The 20,263-nt window shown below is 48.0% G+C and overlaps 1 protein-coding gene across 4 annotated transcripts in view; it reads right to left on the bottom strand.

Moving 5' to 3' along the window:
• The window catches only part of EIF4ENIF1 (eukaryotic translation initiation factor 4E nuclear import factor 1), a 54,624-nt gene that overhangs the window by 10,032 nt on the left and 24,329 nt on the right, over positions 1–20,263 (bottom strand). For 3 of the 4 annotated variants that reach the window (XM_063913080.1, XM_063913081.1, XM_063913082.1), the window contains exons 10-13: positions 9,597–9,829; positions 9,044–9,118; positions 8,731–8,911; positions 8,228–8,295 (exon numbers count right to left, since the gene is read on the bottom strand). In XM_063913080.1, coding sequence (XP_063769150.1) covers positions 8,228–8,295; positions 8,731–8,911; positions 9,044–9,118; positions 9,597–9,829 — 557 coding nt within the window. The remainder of the gene's footprint in view (positions 1–8,227; positions 8,296–8,730; positions 8,912–9,043; positions 9,119–9,596; positions 9,830–20,263) is intronic. The other variant, XM_063913083.1, reaches the window with a different exon arrangement.

The raw sequence follows: 20,263 nt of genomic DNA, 5'->3' as shown, positions 1-20,263 counted from the left end.
GAGATAATCGCTAGTTAGACAGCCAAGAACTAAGCCAATTTTAGTCTACAGCAAATTATTATGCTCAGGACAAATAGTGCCAAACTATAGATGTAAACGCATGCACATCATGATATGCAACCACAAACGCTTCAGTGCATCTGAATGGCTGCCACACCATATCAAGGAAGGCCAATGCCAACAAAAAACATCACATGTAAGATGTAAATCAGACCAACGCTAGCCACATGTACAGATGGGTCCACTGTTATCTTGACTAGTTTGCTGCGCCTAGGCACAACATGGCTTATTTAACCCTTCATCTATTGTTCTCAGCTGCAATACAATACAGAGAACAATACAGTAGGGGATTAAGTCCGACTGGCCAGTCTCAGTTAATCCTATTAAAGGTCAAGATAAACATGGACCCATCTGTAGTAGCAAAGGGCCTAATTCAGACCCGATCGCTGCTGTGCGTTTTCACACAGCAGCCGATCAGGTCTGAATTGCTCCGGCACCACAGTGTGCCGGCGCATGCCAGACAGCCGATGGCCATCTCAGCCCTGCAATCGCCTCGGTAGTAATCAAATGCCTTAGAATTTCTGCATATGAAGTGATTGTATTAGAGCCTGTATAGGATTTATGATGCCTTATGCTGAGTACACACTAGCAGATATATTGGCCGATAAATTGATTGGCCAATATATCGGTAACGGATCTGGTAGTGTGTACAAGTGATATTTCTGTTAACACAGTCGTTCAGCCCTATTGAGTCGGCCCTGCAGCACAGATGACGACCAATAAATCTGCAGATATATTTGCGCATCGTTCTGTGTTTATGGCCGACACACGATAGGTCGGCCGTCTTGAGGTGGGCGGGATTATTAAACTAAAATTGTGCGGGGTGGGCACCAGACAACCCTTCCTGCAGCGCTCCTTGTCCATCCTCCAGTCAGTATACATCCACAAAAGCTACCCGTCACCGCCGGGCGGCCCGAGTTGGGGGGAGTTTCTTGCCTCAGTAAACGAAGCTCCTCGTGACTGTTGCTGAGCCCTGCATGGAGCGGTGGTCACAGACTCCATGCAGGGTTACGTACAGCTTCCTCCCGAACACACACAGCATGTGTAGCACTGATGTGTCACATGGCTAAAGATAGGGGAGAAGGGTCTAGGTACTGGGGAGGGGGAGAAAAACCGAAACCGAGATGGGGGTGAATAGGCAGATAGGCACTGGGGGCGTTGGGTAAGAGTATATAGAGACTAGGGAGAGGGGGAGGTAGATGCAGATAGGGACTGGGAAGAGAGGGTTCAATGCCAATGCCCATCAGTTTACAGATTACAAAAGAAAAAAAATCTGCGCCATGTCAGAAAATGTGTCTTTAATAATAAGAATTTACTTACCGATAATTCTATTTCTCATAGTCCGTAGTGGATGCTGGGGACTCCGTAAGGACCATGGGGAATAGCGGCTCCGCAGGAGACTGGGCACATCTAAAGAAAGCTTTAGGACTATCTGGTGTGCACTGGCTCCTCCCCCTATGACCCTCCTCCAAGCCTCAGTTAGGATACTGTGCCCAGACGAGCGTACACAATAAGGAAGGATTTTGAATCCCGGGTAAGACTCATACCAGCCACACCAATCACACCGTATAACCTGTGATCTGAACCCAGTTAACAGCATGATAACAGAGGAGCCTCTGAAAGATGGCTCACAACAATAACCCGATTTTTGTAACAATAACTATGTACAAGTATTGCAGACAATCCGCACTTGGGATGGGCGCCCAGCATCCACTACGGACTATGAGAAATAGAATTATCGGTAAGTAAATTCTTATTTTCTCTAACGTCCTAAGTGGATGCTGGGGACTCCGTAAGGACCATGGGGATTATACCAAAGCTCCCAAACGGGCGGGAGAGTGCGGATGACTCTGCAGCACCAAATGAGAGAACTCCAGGTCCTCCTCAGCCAGGATATTAATTTTGTAGAATTTTACAAACGTATTTGCTCCTGACCAAGTAGCTGCTCGGCAAAGTTGTAAAGCAGAGACCCCTCGGGCAGCCGCCCAAGATGAGCCCACCTTCCTTGTGGAGTGGGCATTTACAGATTTTTGGCTGTGGCAGGCCTGCCACAGAATGTGCAAGCTGAATTGTACTACAAATCCAACGAGCAATAGTCTGCTTAGAAGCAGGAGCACCCAGCTTGTTGGGTGCATACAGGATAAACAGCGAGTCAGATTTCCTGACTCCAGCCCTCCTGGAAACATATTTTCAGGGCCCTGACAACGTCTAGCAACTTGGAGTCCTCCAAGTCCCTAGTAGCCGCAGGCAACACAAGTAGGTTGGTTCAGGTGAAACGCTGAAACCACCTTAGGGAGAAACTGAGGATGAGTCCTCAATTTCGCCCTGTCCGAATGGAACATCAGATAAGGGCTTTTTCAGGATAAAGCCGCCAATTCTGACACGCGCCTGGCCCAGGCCAGGGCCAACAGCATGACCACTTTCCATGTGAGATATTTTAACTCCACAGATTTAAGTGGTTCAAACCAATGTGACTTTTGGAACCCAAAACTACATTGAGATCCCAAAGTGCCACTGGAGGCACAAAAGGAGGCTGTATATGCAGTACCCCTTTTACAAACGTCTGAACTTCAGGGACTGAAGCTAGTTCTTTTTGGAAAAAAATTGACAGGGCCGAAATTTGAACCATAATGGACCCCAATTTCAGGCCCATAGACACTCCTGTTTGCAGGAAATGTAGGAAACGACCCAGTTAAATTTCCACCGTTGGGCCTTACTGGCCTCGCACCACGCAACATATTTTCGCCAATTGCGGTGATAATGTTTTTGCGGTTACATCCTTCCTGGCTTTGATCAGGATAGGGATGACTTCATCCGGAATGCCCTTTTTCCTTCAGGATCCGGCGTTCAACCGCCATGCCGTCAAACGCAGCCGCGGTAAGTCTTGGAACAGACAGGGTCCTTGCTGGAGCAGGTCCCTTCTTAGAGGTAGAGGCCACGGATCCTCCGTGAGCATCTCTTGAAGTTCCGGTTACCAAGTCCTTCTTGGCCAATCCGGAGCCACGAATATAGTGCTTACTCCTCACCATCTCATCAATCTCAGTACCTTGGGTATGAGAGGCAGAGGAGGGAACACATACCCTGACTGGTACACCCACGGTGTTACCAGAGCGTCTACAGCTATTGCCTGAGGGTCCCTGGACCTGGCGCAATACCTGTCGAGTTTTTCCCAACGGTTTATAATAATGTGGAAGACTTCTGGGTGAAGTCCCACTCTCCCGGGTGGAGGTCGTGCTGAGGAAGTCTGCTTCCCAGTTGTCCACTCCCGGAATGAATACTGCCGACAGTGCTATCACATGATTTTCCGCCCAGCGAAGAATCCTTGCAGCTTCTGCCATTGCCCTCCTGCTTCTTGTGCCACCCTGTCTGTTTACGTGGGTGACTGCCGTGATGTTGTCCGACTGGATCAACACCGGCTGACCTTGAAGCAGAGGTCTTGCTAAGCTTAGAGCATTGTAAATGTCCCTTAGCTTCAGGATATTTATGTGAAGTGATGTCTCCAGGCTTGACCATAAGTCCTGGATATTCCTTCCCTGTGTGACTGCTCCCCAGCCTCGCAGGCTGGCATCCGTGGTTACCAGGACCCAGTCCTGAATGCCGAATCTGCGGCCCTCTAGAAGATGAGCACTCTGCAACCACCACAGGAGGGACACCCTTGTCCTTGGTGACAGGGTTATCCGCTGATGCATCTGAAGATGCAACCCGGACCATTTGTCCAGCAGGTCCCACTGGAAAGTTCTTGCGTGGAATCTGCCGAATGGGATTGCTTCGTAGGAAGCCACCATTTTACCCAGAACCCTTGTGCATTGATGCACTGAGACTTGGCTCGGTTTTAGGAGGTTCCTGACTAGCTCGGATAACTCCCTGGCTTTCTCCTCCGGGAGAAACACCTTTTTTTTTTTTTGGACTGTGTCCAGGATCATCCCTAGGAACAGAAGACAAGTCGTCGGAACCAGCTGCGATTTTGGAATATTGAGAATCCAACCGTGCTGCAGCAACACTACCTGAGATAGTGCTACACCGACCTCCAACTGTTCCCTGGATCTTACCCTTATCAGGGAATTGTCCAAGTAAGGGATAACTAAAATTCCCTTCCTTTGAAGGAATATCATCATTTCGGCCATTACCTTGGTAAAGACCCGGGGTGCCGTGGACCATCCATACGGCAGCGTCTGAACTGATAGTGACAGTTCTGTACCATAAACCTGAGGTACCCTTGGTGAGAAGGGTACATTTTTACATGAAGGTAAGCATCCTTGATGTCCCGAGACATCATGTAGTCCTTCTTCCAGGTTCGCAATCACTGCTCTGAGTGACTCAATCTTGAATTTGAACCTCTGTATGTAAGTGTTCAAAGATTTTAGATTTAGAATCGGTCTCACCGAGCCGTCCGGCTTCGGTACCACAACAGTGTGGAATAATACCCCGTTCCCTGTTGCAGGAGGGGTATCTTGATTATCACCTGCTGGGAATACAGCTTGTGAATGGCTTCCAAAACTGTCTCCCTGTCAGAAGGAGACATCGGTAAAGCAGACTTTAGGAAACGGCGAGGGGGAGACGTCTCGAATTCTAATTTGTACCCCTGAGATATCACCTGAAGGATCCAGGGGTCTACTTGCGAGTGAGCCCACTGCGCGCTGAAATTCATTGAGACGGGCCCCCCACCGTGCCTGATTCTGCTTGTAAAGCCCCAGCGTATACTGAGGGCTTGGCAGAGGCGGGAGAGGGTTTCTGTTCCTGGGAACTGGCTGATTTCTGCAGCCTTTTTCCTCTCCCTCTGTCACGGGGCAGAAATGAGGAACCTTTTGCCCGCTTATCCACGAAAAGACTGCGCCTGATAATACGGCGTCTTCTCATGTTGAGAGGCGACCTGGGGTACAAACGTGGATTTCCCAGCTGTTGCCGTGGCCACCAAGTCTGAAAGACCGACCCCAAATAACTCCTCCCCTTAATAAGGCAATACTTCCAAATGCTGTTTGGAATACGCATCACCTGACCACTGACGTGTCCATAACCCTCTACTGGTAGAAATGGACAACGCACTTAGACTTGATGCCAGTCGGCAAATATTCCGCTGTGCATCACGCATATATAGAAATGCATCTTTCAAATGCTCTATAGGCAAAAATATACTGTCCCTATCTAGGGTATCAATATTTTCAGTCAGGGAATCCGACCACGCCAACCCAGCACTGCACATCCAGGCTGAGGCGATTGCTGGTCGCAGTATAACACCAGTATGTGTGTAAATACATTTTAGGATACCCTCCTGCTTTCTATCAGCAGGATCCTTAAGGGCGGCCATCTCAGGAGAGGATAGAGCCCTTACAAGCGTGTGAGCGCTTTATCCACCCTAGGGGGTGTTTCCCAACGCACCCTAACCTCTGGCGGGAAAGGATATAATGCCAATAACATTTTAGAAATCATCAGTTGTTATCGGGGGAAACCCACCCATCATCACACACACCTCATTTAATTTCTCAGATTCAGGAAAACTACAGGTAGTTTTTCCTCACCGAACATACCCCTTTTTTTTTTTTGGTGGTACTCGTATTATCAGGAATGTGTAAAACATTTTTCATTGCCTCAATCATGTAACGTGTGGCCCTACTGGAAGTCACATTTGTCTCTTCACCGTCGACACTGGAGTCAGTATCCGTGTCGGCATCTATATCTGCCATCTGAGGTAACGGGTGCTTTATAGCCCCTGACGGCCTATGAGACGTCTGGACAGGCACAAGCTGAGTAGCCGGCTGTCTCATGTCAACCACTGTCTTTTATACAGAGCTGACACTGTCACGTAATTTCTTCCAACAGTTCATCCACTCAGGTGTCGACCTCCTAGGGGGTGACATCACTATTACAGGCAATCTGCTCCGTCTCCACATCATTTTTCTCCTCATACATGTCGACACAAAAGTACCGACATACAGCACACACACAGGGAATGCTCTGATAGAGGACAGGACCCCACTAGCCCTTTGGGGAGACAGAGGAAGAGTTTGCCAGCACACACCAGAGCGCGATATATATATATATATATATATATATATAGTGACAAGAACACTGGGATAGTGTTTGAGGGCAGGTATATTTGTCCCAGGTTCTTGTCTTACATGTTTTAGAAAATGTTAACTTCTAGGAAAAATGCTTTTTGTTTTGTCTGAACCTTTTCAGTTTGCTGTAAAAGCTGGGTAAAGGCTCTGAGAGAGAGATAAGGCGAGTTCTAGACATTGGGCCCAGTTCGGGTCTTTGGCCTCACAGAGGGCTAATCAGGGTTTCAGCTGTGTAAGAGTGATATAGTGCTTCTAACCTGATTAGTATGGGCAGACTGCCTGGGAAGGCTGCAGGATCTGTGTGTGAGAGACACGCTTTCTGATGCAAGTGAGCTATACAGTATGTACTGAAGAACTCTGTGTTTTGTTTAGTGACAGTTAGGAATATCTTATGTTTAGTTAGTGCCGGACAGGCAAGGTATTTTTATTTACAAATTAGGCGCAGTATTAACTTATATAAGATATATAGATATATAGATATATATTAATTTTTCAGGACCTTTTCTTGCTTCTGGCTCTGTAAGGGGGCCGGCGGCGCGGCTCCGGGACCGAGCTCCGAGGCTGGGCCTGTGTTCGGTCCCTCTGGAGCTAATGGTGTCCAGTAGCCTAAGAAGCCCAATCCACTCTGCACGCAGGTGAGTTCGCTTCTTCTCCCCTTAGTCCCTCGATGCAGTGAGCCTGTTGCCAGCAGGTCTCACTGAAAATAAAAAACCTAAACTAAAACTTTCACTAAGAAGCTCAGGAGAGCCCCTAGTGTGCACCCTTCTCGTTCGGGCACAGAGATCTAACCGAGGCTTGGAGGAGGGTCATAGGGGGAGGAGCCAGTGCACCCCAGATAGTCCTAAAGCTTTCTTTAGATGTGCCCAGTCTCCTGCGGAGCCGCTATTCCCCATGGTCCTTACGGAGTCCCCAGCATCCACTTAGGACGTTAGAGAAATTTAAATGGTCAATTCGGCCTGCCGAAACGGGTCTCAGAACAGGGCGCATACCAGGGACTAAACTACAAGCAGTGCAGCTGGTGCATTGTACAAAGGCCTGCGGCAATGAAGTGGCTCGCAGCAATGACTCAAACAGACTCATTACAGTACACTATGACCGACTGGTGGCCATAACGAATGCGAGAACATGGTCCAGCCAGAGCCTGTTGGCACATTTTATAACAATCTGCCAGTATGTACAGAGGAAAGATTAACTGGTCTATTTCCTCAGCCACAGATATATCTTAAGGCGACAGTGGTGGTTGGTCAGTGTTATGGTGCCCATACACTTGTGAGATAAATCGGTACTAACCTTCGATTTCGACCTCATCTGTGAGAGAAAGCGAAGGATTGTATGCACATTTAAGGTACCTTGAGATGCGATGCGCGGGCACGCCGCTCGAATGTTGCGTCTCAAGATACTATGTGCTGGACTTAATATCTCTTGCATCGCAGTGCGATCGCATGTGGTTTTAAAACCACACGAGATTTAAAAAAAAAAAAAAAAAAAAGAATTGCAATGTGTGATGGGCACCCACGGGGAGCGGCCAGAGGCTGCTCCCACTTGGCGGTGACGTTAAACGTAATCTCACTAAAAAGACATAAAATAAATTGAAATGTTAGAAGTGTAGTGAATCTACTGGAGGAGCATGGGAAGAAACAGCAATGGTACGAGACAGTTTAGACCAGTGTTTCCCAACCTCGGTCCTCAAGGCACACTAACCGTTCTGGTTTTAGTGATATCCAGGCTTGAACACAGGTGACTTAATTAGTACCTCAGTTATTTTGATTTAACCATCTGTGCTGAAGCCTGGATATCACTAAAACCTGCACTGTTGGTGTGCCTTGAGGACTGCGGTTGGGAATGCCTGGTTTAGACATACACTACCTCCAACTAACAGTCATACTTTCCATCTTCCAGTACTAATTTATTGTTTTGCATTTCTAGCTTCAGGCTATATTTTTTCAGAATATTATTTTCTCTCTCTGAAGGTGGAAAACCATTTCTTCAGAACTGTGAAAGGTCTGTGTGCATTTTTCAATCAGGAAAAAAAAAAAAAACCCCACACAACACACAGGATTCACAAGACAACGTAGAAGAGGAATTGTGAAGTAAATAGCTTGAGATTTTACCTGTGCTATAAGTGGGCTGTCAGCTTTGGGAACTGCAGTGCGAAATTGCTCAGGACCTGCAGAAAATCCTGTCCAGGAGGAGGGGTGCAAGAGAAAAGAAACAAACCATAAATTAAGTCTCCTCAATGTGTTTGCAGTGTTTAAAGTGGGTTTTTGTGGCCACCACTAGATGGCACCTGGCAACAGCAATTCATCTGTTCTGCCGGTCAGGTGCCCAGCAGCCACATTTTTGTTCCTCGCAGACTCATGAGGTGAGAGAAAAATAAATAGATGTGCACAAACTCAGCACTTTGGGCATCCAACCAGTATTTTAGACTCCTAAAGCAGTGCTTTAGATGAGTAACAGTTTTACACAGCTAAACCCTGTCTCTTTGTACGTGACATGCGAGACATGCATGTGCGCCCAAACAATTTCATTCTGACAAGGAAGATAGGACAAGAGAAGGACTTTTTGGAGTGAACAACCTTTGACACAAGTGCACCAGTATAAAGAAGTGCTTTACCTAGGGGAGAAGGTATTCGAGCTCTAATGTAATCTGCAGAGGAGGCACGCGTGGGGAACACTGGTGGTATTTGAGGAGAGGGAGTCCGTTGTCTTAGCAGGGATGTTGTAGAGTTGAGAGTTCCCATAACATTGTTCAGCACATTAGAGGATGGATCAGAAATAGGAGGGCCAAGGAGCTCCTGTGTTACAGCAGGAACATTTAAAATTGCAATATTACCAGAAATCTTGAATGCAAACAAATGGACACGGTCACAAAAAAAAAAAAAAAAAAAAAACACAAAACATTTTCTTCCTTAAGACTGAGCCCATACCTGCAGAATGTTCCGCTGGAGAGTAGAGGGACCTGTGACATCAGCAGATGATATCAAATGGCCATCTAGGTTTCGCTAGAAGAATAAAGAATTTATTAACTTGCCAGATATTTACTCCAGTGTCCTAGTGGATAAAGAAGAAAAGTAGTTTATAGTGAACACCTACACCCCAGGTGACATTCCTCTAACAAGTGAGCACACAGATACAAACCAGGCATGATATGTCACATTAATGGGAGGAAAGAGTACGGATCAAACTTAAAGCAATTATGTAATCATAATCAGTGGAACAACCAACAAAGCAGAATCCAAGTAAAGCAGAATAGAGCCAAGTAAAAACACTACCGTGCACAAAGATCTCCCATAACTAAACCTCATTACTGCCAGTATCAAAGCAAAGGGCACAAAAAACTAGACAATGAAATACATGTTGTGAGATGCAAATAGGAATGGTTTGTCTGTTGCCGGGTATGTGCCGAGGATATGGATTCTTCTTCTGTACAAACAAAGTCTGGTCTTCTAAACACATTTCTTATCTCACAGTAGTACTTACATTCACTTTAGGTTGGAAAGGCAGCGTCCCACTTGCCTTCATGCTGCTTACAAGTTTGTTAAAAGCAGACATGTCACCATCTCTCTGTGGTTTCCTTGGCCCAGCCATTGCTGTTAATGCCTCCTCCAACTGTTCAGCCATAAATGGGGTGGCAATCTTCCCCTCTTGCTCAACCCTCAATCCCTTCAGTCCTGCTTCAACTTCCTCTACTGACAAAGCCACTCCAGAATGTGCTGCATTCAAGACAAAAACCACCATGTTCATCATTACTGAGCAATAGTTTTCCCAGATAACACTGTAGGACAGAGAAAGTTAGAGCTACCAGTAAGGGGCAGTGTGTTTTAAGAGACCTCTCGTCTGCTTTCTACCCAGTATCCAAAAGCAAAATTACATGGCGGAACGGGTCACAGATGGTTTCGTTTGTGTTGTGAGAATCAGATTGTTCAGGATTCTGTTAAAATAGGATTTTAATTACCCACCAGTAAATCCTTTTCTCGTAGTCCGTAGAGGATGCTGGGGTCCAAATTAGTACCATGAGGTATAGACTGGTCCACTAGGAGCCATTGGCACCAAGTTTAATAGTGTGGGCTGGCACCTCCCTCTATTCCCCTCAGACCAGACAAACTGTGCTCAAGGAGACTTGACAACTTCGAGAGAAGGATTATATGCAGATAGTGGCGAGATTCACACCAGCTCACACAAACCAGCTTGAAAACTCAGCAACAGCTGAACAATACTGGACCAAATAATAATGCAGTACTTAAGAACAAAGCAGTACTGAATACAGTAACCACTGCAGGATAACGAAGCGCTGGGTGGGCGCCCAACATCCTCTACGGACTATGAGAAAAGGATTTACTGGTAGGTAATTAAAATACTATTTTCTCTTACGTCCTAGAGGATGCTGGGGTCCACATTAGTACCATGGGGATGTACCAAAGCTCCCAGAATGGGAGGGAGAGCGCGGAGGCTCCTGCAGAACTGATTGGCCAGAGAACCTTAAGTTTGGTCAAAGTATCGAACTTGTAGTAGAACTTAGCAAACGTGTTCAACGCAGACCAAGTAGCCGCTCGGCAAAACTGTAAAGCTGAGACAACCTGGGCCTTAACAGATTTTGGACACGGCAATCCTGCCGTAGAATACGCAAGCTGGATAGTGAACCTAATCCAGCGAGACATCGTCTGCTTAGAAGCAGGACACCCAAGTTTCTTGAGATCATACATGACCGTCTGATTTTCTGTGACGAGCAGTCCTCTTCACAGACTTTAAGCGCCCTTACAACATCCAAGGACTTTAATGGAATTGAGGAATCAGTAGCAACTGGCACCACAATAGGTTGGTTGATATGAAAAGCAGACAACCTTTGGAAGGAACTGCTGACACGTTCAGAGCTCAGCTCTATCTTCATGGAAGACCAAATAGGGGCTTTTACAAGACAAAGCCCAACTCTGACACGTCGAGCAGAAGCTAAGGCCAATAAAGTGACAGCCTTCCACGTGAGAAACTTGACCTCAACCTCCTGTAGAGGCCCGAACCAATCTGATTGGAGGAACTGCAACACCACGTTAAGATCCCAGGGCGCCATAGGCAGCACAAAAGGAGGCTGGATGTGCAGAACCCCTTTCAAAAAAAGTATGAACCCGAGGGACAGTTGTTTCTTGAAGTAAATGGATAAGGCCAAAATCTGGACCTTTACAGATCCCAACCTCAGGCCCATATCCACACCTGCTTGCAGGAAGAGGAGAAACCGTCCCAGTTGAAACTCCACCGTAGGAAACTTCTTGGATTCACACCAAGAGACATACTTTATCCAAATACAATGGTAATTTATTTTTTTATGCAAAGTGTTTTATTGACAAAGGGATAACAATACACAGCACAAAAGAATTGCATGTAATACAAGAAGTAGTGTAACAAGTGCTGACATTTCATATGTAAACTGAGAATACAAAAAATAAAACAAAAAGTAATATTTGCTTACTTATCTTAGGATAATAAACCGCGTTATCTTCACGTAGTAAGAACAATAAAAAGATAGATAATAGAACACACGGGAAGCAAAAAGTATAGACAAGATGAGAAAGAGGAAAGAACCACTATCACCATTGCGACCCTATGATGACGTAGGGGAGGGGAGTCGCAGAAGGGTTTTGTATTCCTGCGTACCTTTGAATTCCAGCCAATCAAGCCAGACGGCTGCAAATCGAGAGGCAGACTATCCGGAGGAAGACGTCAAATCCTCCATTACCATATAATAAGCGATTCTTTGGAACCACTTGGCAATGGGAGGCTGTGTCTGGGACCTCCAGAAGCACGGAATGGACGCCCTAGCGGCATTCATTAAGTGTCGCAATAAAGAATTTTTAAACTGGGACAGAGGAAGGTCAATTAAGTTAAGTAGCCAAAACTCAGGTGTCTCTGGTATAGGGAGCCCCGTGATATGCCTGGTGATAGAGTGGACCAGTTGCCAGAACGAAGCCAGTCCCGGGCACCGCCACAAAATATGGCAAGGAGTGCCGTGAGACCAGCCACACCTCCAGCAGACATCTGGAACACTCGGAAACATGTGGTGGACTCAGTCTGGGCACCTATACCATCTCGATACCACTTTGTATTGAGTCTCCAATATTTAAAGTGAAGGTGAACTGGCAAATGTGAACTGAAAAATGCGGAACCATTGGTCAGAGGTCAACTCCCTACCTAAGTCCTCATGCCACGCTGTTACGAATGCCAAGGGTCGAGTGGGAGTGCGCGCAAGGCAATGTCTGTACAAAGATATTAGGATTCGAAAACAGTCGGCCTCCATCCCACTGCGCGAGCTGGTGTTGCAGCAACATAATGCCAAACTTATAGATAAGGCCAGAAAGAATTATGCGTTAGATCACAGGATCTTAAGGGTCCGGTTTAGGGTGGGATGTTTTATGCGTGGAATCTTTTTTTTTTTTTTTTAAGCCAGGGAAGAATAAGTGAAGGAGTCCCCACAGACTTTTCAGCTATCAGCAGCCACTTAGTATAGGGAAGGGGGGGGGGGGGGGGGGAGGGGTCCTAGTCATATCTAGGACTCTGGACAGGTGCACAGCATAATAGTAACTAAGTGAGGCAATTGTAGGCCACCTTCCTTACGAGTCCGTGTCCGTGTGAATTGGGAGTCGACGCCCTCTCTGCCCCCAAATAAAATGGCCAACAGATGACTGCAAAGTAGTGAAAAAGGAAGTAGGGACTGTTATGGGCAGCGTTTGCAGAAGATACAAGACTTTAAAGGAGAATGGTCATCTTCACTGTGTTAATCCTCCCCAGCCAAGTAAGTCGGATTGCAGACCATTTATGAAAATCCGCAGTAATCTTATGGAGTAGAGGAAGAAAATTTACCCGGTATAAATCAGTAAGGTCTTTAGTCAAGAGAACTCCCAAATACTTTAGCTTAGTAGGATGCCACTGAAACGGGAACAAACCCCCTCAAGTACTTGCGAGGGCGTTGAAATATTCATAGTCAAAGTAGCCAAAAGGTTATCCGCATACAGTGCCAGCTTGTGCTCCCGCTTTCCAGCCCATACATCATGAATGTTCGGATTAGCCCGGATTGCTCCCGTAAGTGCTTCAATGCAGAGAACAAATATGAGCGTGGACAGGGGGCAACATTGCCGCGTTCCGTATCGTATCAGAAAGGGGGCAGAGAGGGCACCATTCACACGAACCCTAGCCGATGGTAACTTATAAAGAGCCAATATACGACTAAGGCAGGTCGGGCCCAGACCCATGTGCTCAAGTATGCCCACCATGAACTGCCAATCTATCCTGTCAAAGGTCTTCTCCACGTCAGTGGACCATAATGAGAGGACCCGCTTTGAACAAGGTGGATAAGATCTATCACTTTGGAAGTGTTATCCTTAGCCTCACGTCCCAATATAAAACCCACCTGGTCCCCATGCACCACCGACTGGAGAAGGCGGCCCAAGCGACCCGCAAGCAGTTTAGCAAAAAGATGTATCGCAATTCAGGAGGGAGATAGGTCGGTAGCTCGAGCACTGGGTGGGGTCCTTACCCTCCTTTGGGATCACAGTTATATGTGCTTCCAGGGTCTGCGGAGAAAAGCCTCTCGGCAGAAATGGAATTGCACACCTTCAGGAAAAGAGGTAATAGGGACTGTTTAAAAGGTTTTATAATATCCGACTGGGAAGCTGTCTGGGCCTGGACTCTTCCCAGTCGGTGTAGCTGCAAGGGCTGTTTCCAGCTCTTCCATGGTGAAGGGCTGATCCAACGCATCGAGATCTGGTGCTTGTAAGCTTGGGAAATCAACCTCCGCTAGATACCTCTGTATCAGTACCTTCAAATCAGAGGTGGCCTGAGGAGTTTGATCCTAAGATTAGAGAGATACACATAAGTTTGAAAGGAATGAGCAATCTGAGGCAATGTATATGCAGCACAGCCCCCTGGCTCCTTGACTGAGTTAACATAAGACTGCAGCCTTTAGGCCCTCAAAGCCCTAGCGAGCATAGTACCCAGTTTGTTTCCCCGCAAACAGAATTTGTGTTGACACTTACTCATTTCCATTTTTGTTTTATCCCATAAAAATGTATTAAGGGCTTGACGGGCTTCAGTTAGTTCGGGAAAACCCCCTTCATCAAGGGAAGACTGGTGCGAGGCCTCTAAAGTCGCTATTCGTTCAAGGAGCTGTAGCTTCCATGCCGTTCGCTCCTTCGTAAGTCGAGAGCCAAGCGGTATACATCTACCTCGAATTACACATTTATGTGCTTCCCAAATCGTGATTGCACTAACAGCCGGGGTGTCATTTATCGCAATATAATCCGAGATGGCAGAGGTGAGTTCGTCCTTTAAACAAGGATCTTGAGTCAGGGAACTGTTAAACCTCCACGACCATGGCGTGGGGGGGGACAAAAGCGCAACAGATGTACACCGGAGCGTGGTCCGACCATCTGATGTGCCCGATAGTGCTCGAGGGAAACAAGTGTAGAGATCTATGTTCAACTAAGAAGTAGTCAGGGCGTGAATACATGGTGTGAGAAGAATGTGTAGTCTTTCCCCATCGTATGCGGAGTTCTCCATAAGTCCATCAACTGAAACTCACGCAGAAGGCGGCACACACGACCGTGATCACGTGTCGACCGTCTAGTCAAGGGAGGAAAACAGTCTACACCAGGGTCCAAGGACCAATTAAAGTCGCCCCCCATAATTAGACGCCCTTCTTTAATGGGTTTTATCTGTCGTAATATTTTAGTAAAGAACTGTCTCTGGCGCTGATTGGAGCATATATATTTACAAGAGTATAAACCTGGTTATATATTGTGCATTTAACAACCTGACATCGGCCTTCATCTAGAATTAGATGGGACACATCTGAAATCGGGACCCGACGTGACAATAGGATCGCGACCCCTAACGATTTATTGACGGAGTTACTATTACAAAAAAACCTGCGGGTAATAACCTAATTTGGGGGAGTCTTGGCTTTTAAAATGGGTCTCTTGAAGGAAAGCAATGTCTATGCGCTCTGCCCACAACTCCCGTAACAAAGTGGACCTTTTTTTCGGGGATATTAAGTCCCCTCACATTGAAGGAACATAACCTAAGGTCAGAGAGCATTCAAGAGGCTGAATTTGATGTCCAGAAAGAGTAAGCAAGGTAACGTAGACTTACAGAGGATGCAGGGAGGGCAGGACATCCATCCGCAATGAGTGTCGAGCCGCAATGGTGATGAGCGGAGAAACCAAGAAAAAAAAAAAAATGCATGAAAAGGCAATATCACTAAGTGGCTAAACGTAAAACAATCTCTGGTATATAGGAGGAGCAATGACCTAGCGTTGAACTCCAGGATCGGCTCAACCAGATATCGAAGACCCAGGCAGTGCCAATCAGTGTTAAACTTCATCTGGTAAGTCCATATCGGAGAAAGAAGACATGAATCAAGTCCCAGTTTCTCCATGATTCGGAGGTGACCGAGTCGCTCCCCGTTTTCTGTTGCTGACCGGGGTCCAGGCTGGCCTTGGGGCCGGAGGGTCAAAACGATAAGATTGAACCTGATCCGTTAAGGCTGGTTTAGGCAGACAATGCTGAGCAAAAATTATCCAAGTCATCTGGCATGTGCAAGACAACCTGTCGGCCCTCAAAGGTTGCTTGAATATTGAAGGGGAAGCCTCACCGAAACTGTATACCCTTCTCTTTAAGAGCCTCTGTCAGGGGTTTGAGAGACCTACGTTGCTGGAGTGTATACCATGACCGGTGCGGGAAGATCTGGATCACATTGTTAAACTCCAAACCAGAGGTCCTCAAACTCGGTCCTCGGGGGCCCACACAGTGCATGTTTTGCAGGTAACCCAGCAGGTGCACAGGTGTATTAATTACTCACTGACACATTTTAAAAGGTCCACAGGTGGAGCTAATTATTTCACTTGCGATTCTGTGAGGAGACCTGCAAAACATGCACTGTGTGGGCCCCCGAGGACAGAGTTTGAGGACCTCTGCTCCAAACGATCCAATTTGCGGGCTTTACTAAGTATCTCCTCTTGCGTGATAATAGTGAAGCAGACCTAACACGTCTCTGGGAGCTTCAGAAGAAAGACCTTTTGGCCGCAGTGCTCTGTGGGCCCTATCAAACAGTATGGTATTGTCAGATTTCACTTCCATGATCTCATTGAAAATCTTAGTGAGGGCGTCCATGATACCCAGACCTTGTACATCCTCCGGCAACCCCCGGATGCGTATGTTGTTTTTCCGGCATCTATTTTCAAGGTCATCCTATCGGCGCCACAGTGCCTTCAGTTCCTGGGCTTGAAGAGCAACTGTATCAGAGTTTCCGTTGGAACGAAGAGACTTCATCGACGTGATCTTCCACATCTGAGACTCGATGGGATATTTTAGAAATATCTGCCTGGAGGACGGAGATCTCAGATTTTACAGTGTCACGTATCTTGTTCCAAATCTAAAAAAAAAAGTCTCGGTTAGTAGGCAGATCCTTTTTGGTAGGAAGTGCACACAAATAGGCCAGAACAACCATAGAATCTTAAGGCGCCTTGTCCAATGGAGAAGAGTCGGCTCCCGCCATCTCTCCGGTGTCGCCAGGAGAGTCCGAAACAGAGGATGATGGAGTGTCTTCACTTTCTATGTCCGGTTGAAGATAGCGAAACAAGTTAGGTTGTTGGGACTTGTCACCGGATTTCTTAGCCGCAGACGATTGCCCCCCCTTTTAGTCTCCCCCCCCCCCCCCCCCCCCCCCATTCAGCAGACGTGAAGCATAATATACAGTGAAACAGGGGAAAGTCACTTAAATTTGTTCAAAAGCATTCCATATCCGGCTTGCCAAGTCCCCGCTGCATTACGAGTGTACCGGGTTATGCCATCAGCCACCAATCCCCATTGTGTAGGGGTTCATGGCATGGAGCAAGGGCAAGATTCAAGGCATTAATGCTGCAGTGGCGAGGTCAAAGCAGACTGCGAGATACGTGTAGTTATCAGAGGGTGCACTTAAACAGCAATCACTACAGGGAGTAGCGAGCGGAGACGCGGCCGAGGGAGGGTGATGTCTTCTGTAGTGCCTGCAAGCGCCGATCGCCCTGCTTCCGGTCCGGAGCTGGCCCAAATTCGAGGCCCCGGCTTCTGGAGGATGGGGTGGGCCGCAACCCGCACGGGAGCAGGAGGCCCCCGCAGACCACACCACCCGTGTCAGATGTGCTACGTATGTCCAGTAAACATGTAACCGTGGAAGCAGCGGCCCCAAATACACAATTTAATCAGGCGTCCAGCAGCCAGGCCACACCTCCTGTTATACACTGTTTAAGTTGCTTCCCCCCCCCCCTCCCTCCCTTATGTAGTATTTATTGTACCTACGGCAAAGCAGCTGGAGGAGTCCCAAACAGTGTCCGGGAGATTTGCCACAAGACACCCCCTCACTCAAAAGCTGAATCTCCCCGAGCAGGCAGTGAGGGACCCATCCAGCAAACAAGATGGCGCCGCCAGGTCTTGGAGGAGGCCCTCCGCCACCCAGGCCCCTGGAGGCAGCTACTAGACTAGCCGGGAGCGGGCGCAGTAGTGGGTGTGTAGGACGGGGTCCCCCTGTCCAGGCACCGCTCAGCGGAAGAGGAAACCGCAGCGGGAGAGGGCAGGAGAGCTCACCAGTCACAGACTCTCCACAGCGCAGCGCAACGACCGGCGGGCGCTTCTCAAAAGGTAAGGGGGCAGCACTCACCGCCACCCGGAGACGGGATAGCTGGCGTCGGACTGTGCACACAAGCGGTGAGCCGGGGGGGGGGGTTGTCCTCCGCGTCGGGCTCCAGTTATCAGAGGTCACTTCGCTCCAGGCCGTGCGGAAATAGAGGTCCCAGCAGGCCACAACCCGGACGGGTGTAGGAGACACCCGACTGCTCCGCAGACCGTACTGCCCAGTGTAGGGGAACCCCAGATGGTAGAGGGGAGTCCCCAAAGTGACCAGGGAGTAGCTGCATGCCGATATTAACGTGTCCAAGGTAGAAGCTTAGTAGCCTAATTCTGCAGCTAAGCCACACCCCTCCGCCCCCCCCCCGATGGTAATGTTTAGACGTTACTCCTTTCCTAGCCTGTATTAGGGTAGGAATGACTGTTCAGAATGCCCTTCCTAATATCTTGCATTCAACCTCCATACCATCAAACGTAGCCACGGTAAGTCTTGATAAGCGAACGGCACCTGTTGTAACAGATCCTCCTGAAGAGGACTCGGATCTTCCAACAGTAGATCAAGAAGATCCACGTACCAAGCCCTTCTTGGCCAATCCGGAGCAATGAGGATTGCCTGAACTCTTGTTCTCTTTATGAGCTTTAGAATCCTTGGGATGAGTGGAAGTGGAGGAAACACGTACACTGACTGGAACACCCACGGAGACACCAGAGCATCTACCGCCACTGCTTGCAGGTCTCTCGACCTGGAACAATACCTCCGAAGCTTCTTGTTGAGACAGGAGGCCATCATGTCTATTTGAGGAACCCCTCCAAAGATTTGTCACCTCCATGAACACCACTGGATGGAGGCCCCACTCTCCTGGACGGATAGTGTCTGCTGAGGAAGTCTGCATCCCAGTTGTCCACTCCCACGCCAACGCGTGTTTTTCTGCCCAGAGGATTCGTTACCTCTGACACTGCAGCTCTGCTCTTCGTTCCGCCCTGTCGGTTTATGTAGACCACCGTCGTTACATTGTCCGACTGCACTTGAATGGCTCGATCTCGCAGATGTGCCGCTTGAAGACAGTTTTACACAGCTTAGTTCCAGAATGTTTATTGAAAGACTGGATTCCAGACTTGACCAACTTTCTTGGAAAGTTTCCCCTTGAGTGACTGTGCCCCATCCCCGGAGACTTGCATCCGTGGTTAGAAGGATCCAGTCCTGAATCCCGAACCTGCGGCCCTCCAGAAGGCGAGACATTTGCAGCCACCAGAGGCCTTTGGCGACAGACGAATCCTCAGGTGCAAATGTAAATAAGACCCCGACCACTTGTCCAGTAGATCCAGCTGGAAGGATCGAGCATGAAATCTTCCTTACTGTAGAGCCTAGTAGGCAGCAACCATCTTCCCCAGAAGGGAAATGCACTGATGAACCGATACCCGGGCTGGCTTCAGGACATCCCAGACCATTGTTTGAATCCGTATCGAGGTTCATCCCCAGGAAAGACAATCTTCTTGTCTGCTCCAAATGTGACTTTGGAAGGTTCAGGATCCAACCACGTTCCCTGAGCAGACGGGTCGTGAGAGCAATAGATTGACCAGAAAATGGTTGTTGCAATGTCATTATCAGCAGATCATCCAGATATGGAATTAGGTTCACCCCCTGTCCACAGAGCAGAACGATCATCTCTGCCATCCCCTTGGTGAACGCCTTCGGTGCTGTGGAGAGGCCGAATGGCAGTGCCCGAAATTGATCGTGCCTGTCTACCAGTGCAAATCTGAGATAAGCATGGTACAGTGGCCAAATCGGAGTGTGGAGGTACACATACTTAATATCCAGGGATACCAGAAACTCTCCCTCCTCCAGACCTGAGATCACCGCTCTGAGATTCCATTTTGAATTTGAACTCCCTTAGATAAGGGTTTAACGATTTCAAGTTCAAAATCGGTCTGACCGAACCATCCAGTTTCGGTACCACAAATAGTAACCCATGTGTTGAATATGATGTGGAAACAGGAACTATGACCTTTGACTTTCAATTTTTGGATGGCCTCCTGGAGGATAGCCCCGTCTGTCAGCAAAGCTGGCAAGCCTGATTTGAAGAATTGGTGAGGCGGGAGTTCTTGAACCTCCAGTCTGCACCCCTGGGACACCATATCCTGTACCCAGGGATCCGTGCCGGACACTCATACGTGGCTGAAATGTCTGAGTCTCGCCCCCACCAGCCCATCCTCCAGGCTGTGTGGTCCACAGTCATTCTGAGGATGTTGAGGAACCAGAAGCAGGTTTCTGGTCCTGGGAGCCTGCGGGTGCAGGCTTTTTGGATTTTGCACGCCCACCTCTAAAGGTGGTGGTAGGAGGCTTGGACTTTGTTTTAGCAGTCCGAAAGGACTGCGATGCAGATGAAGAAAATAAGATTTTACTTACCGGTAAATCTATTTCTCGTAGTCCGTAGAGGATGCTGGGGACTCCGTAAGGACCATGGGGAGAGACTGGCTCCGCAGGAGACATGGGCACTTTA

Source organism: Pseudophryne corroboree, chromosome 1 (assembly GCF_028390025.1).
Source record: "Pseudophryne corroboree isolate aPseCor3 chromosome 1, aPseCor3.hap2, whole genome shotgun sequence".
NCBI lineage: Eukaryota > Metazoa > Chordata > Amphibia > Anura > Myobatrachidae > Pseudophryne > Pseudophryne corroboree.
The sequence above is the reverse complement of the archived record's forward strand: the minus strand, read 5'-3'. Positions and strand labels throughout refer to the sequence as shown.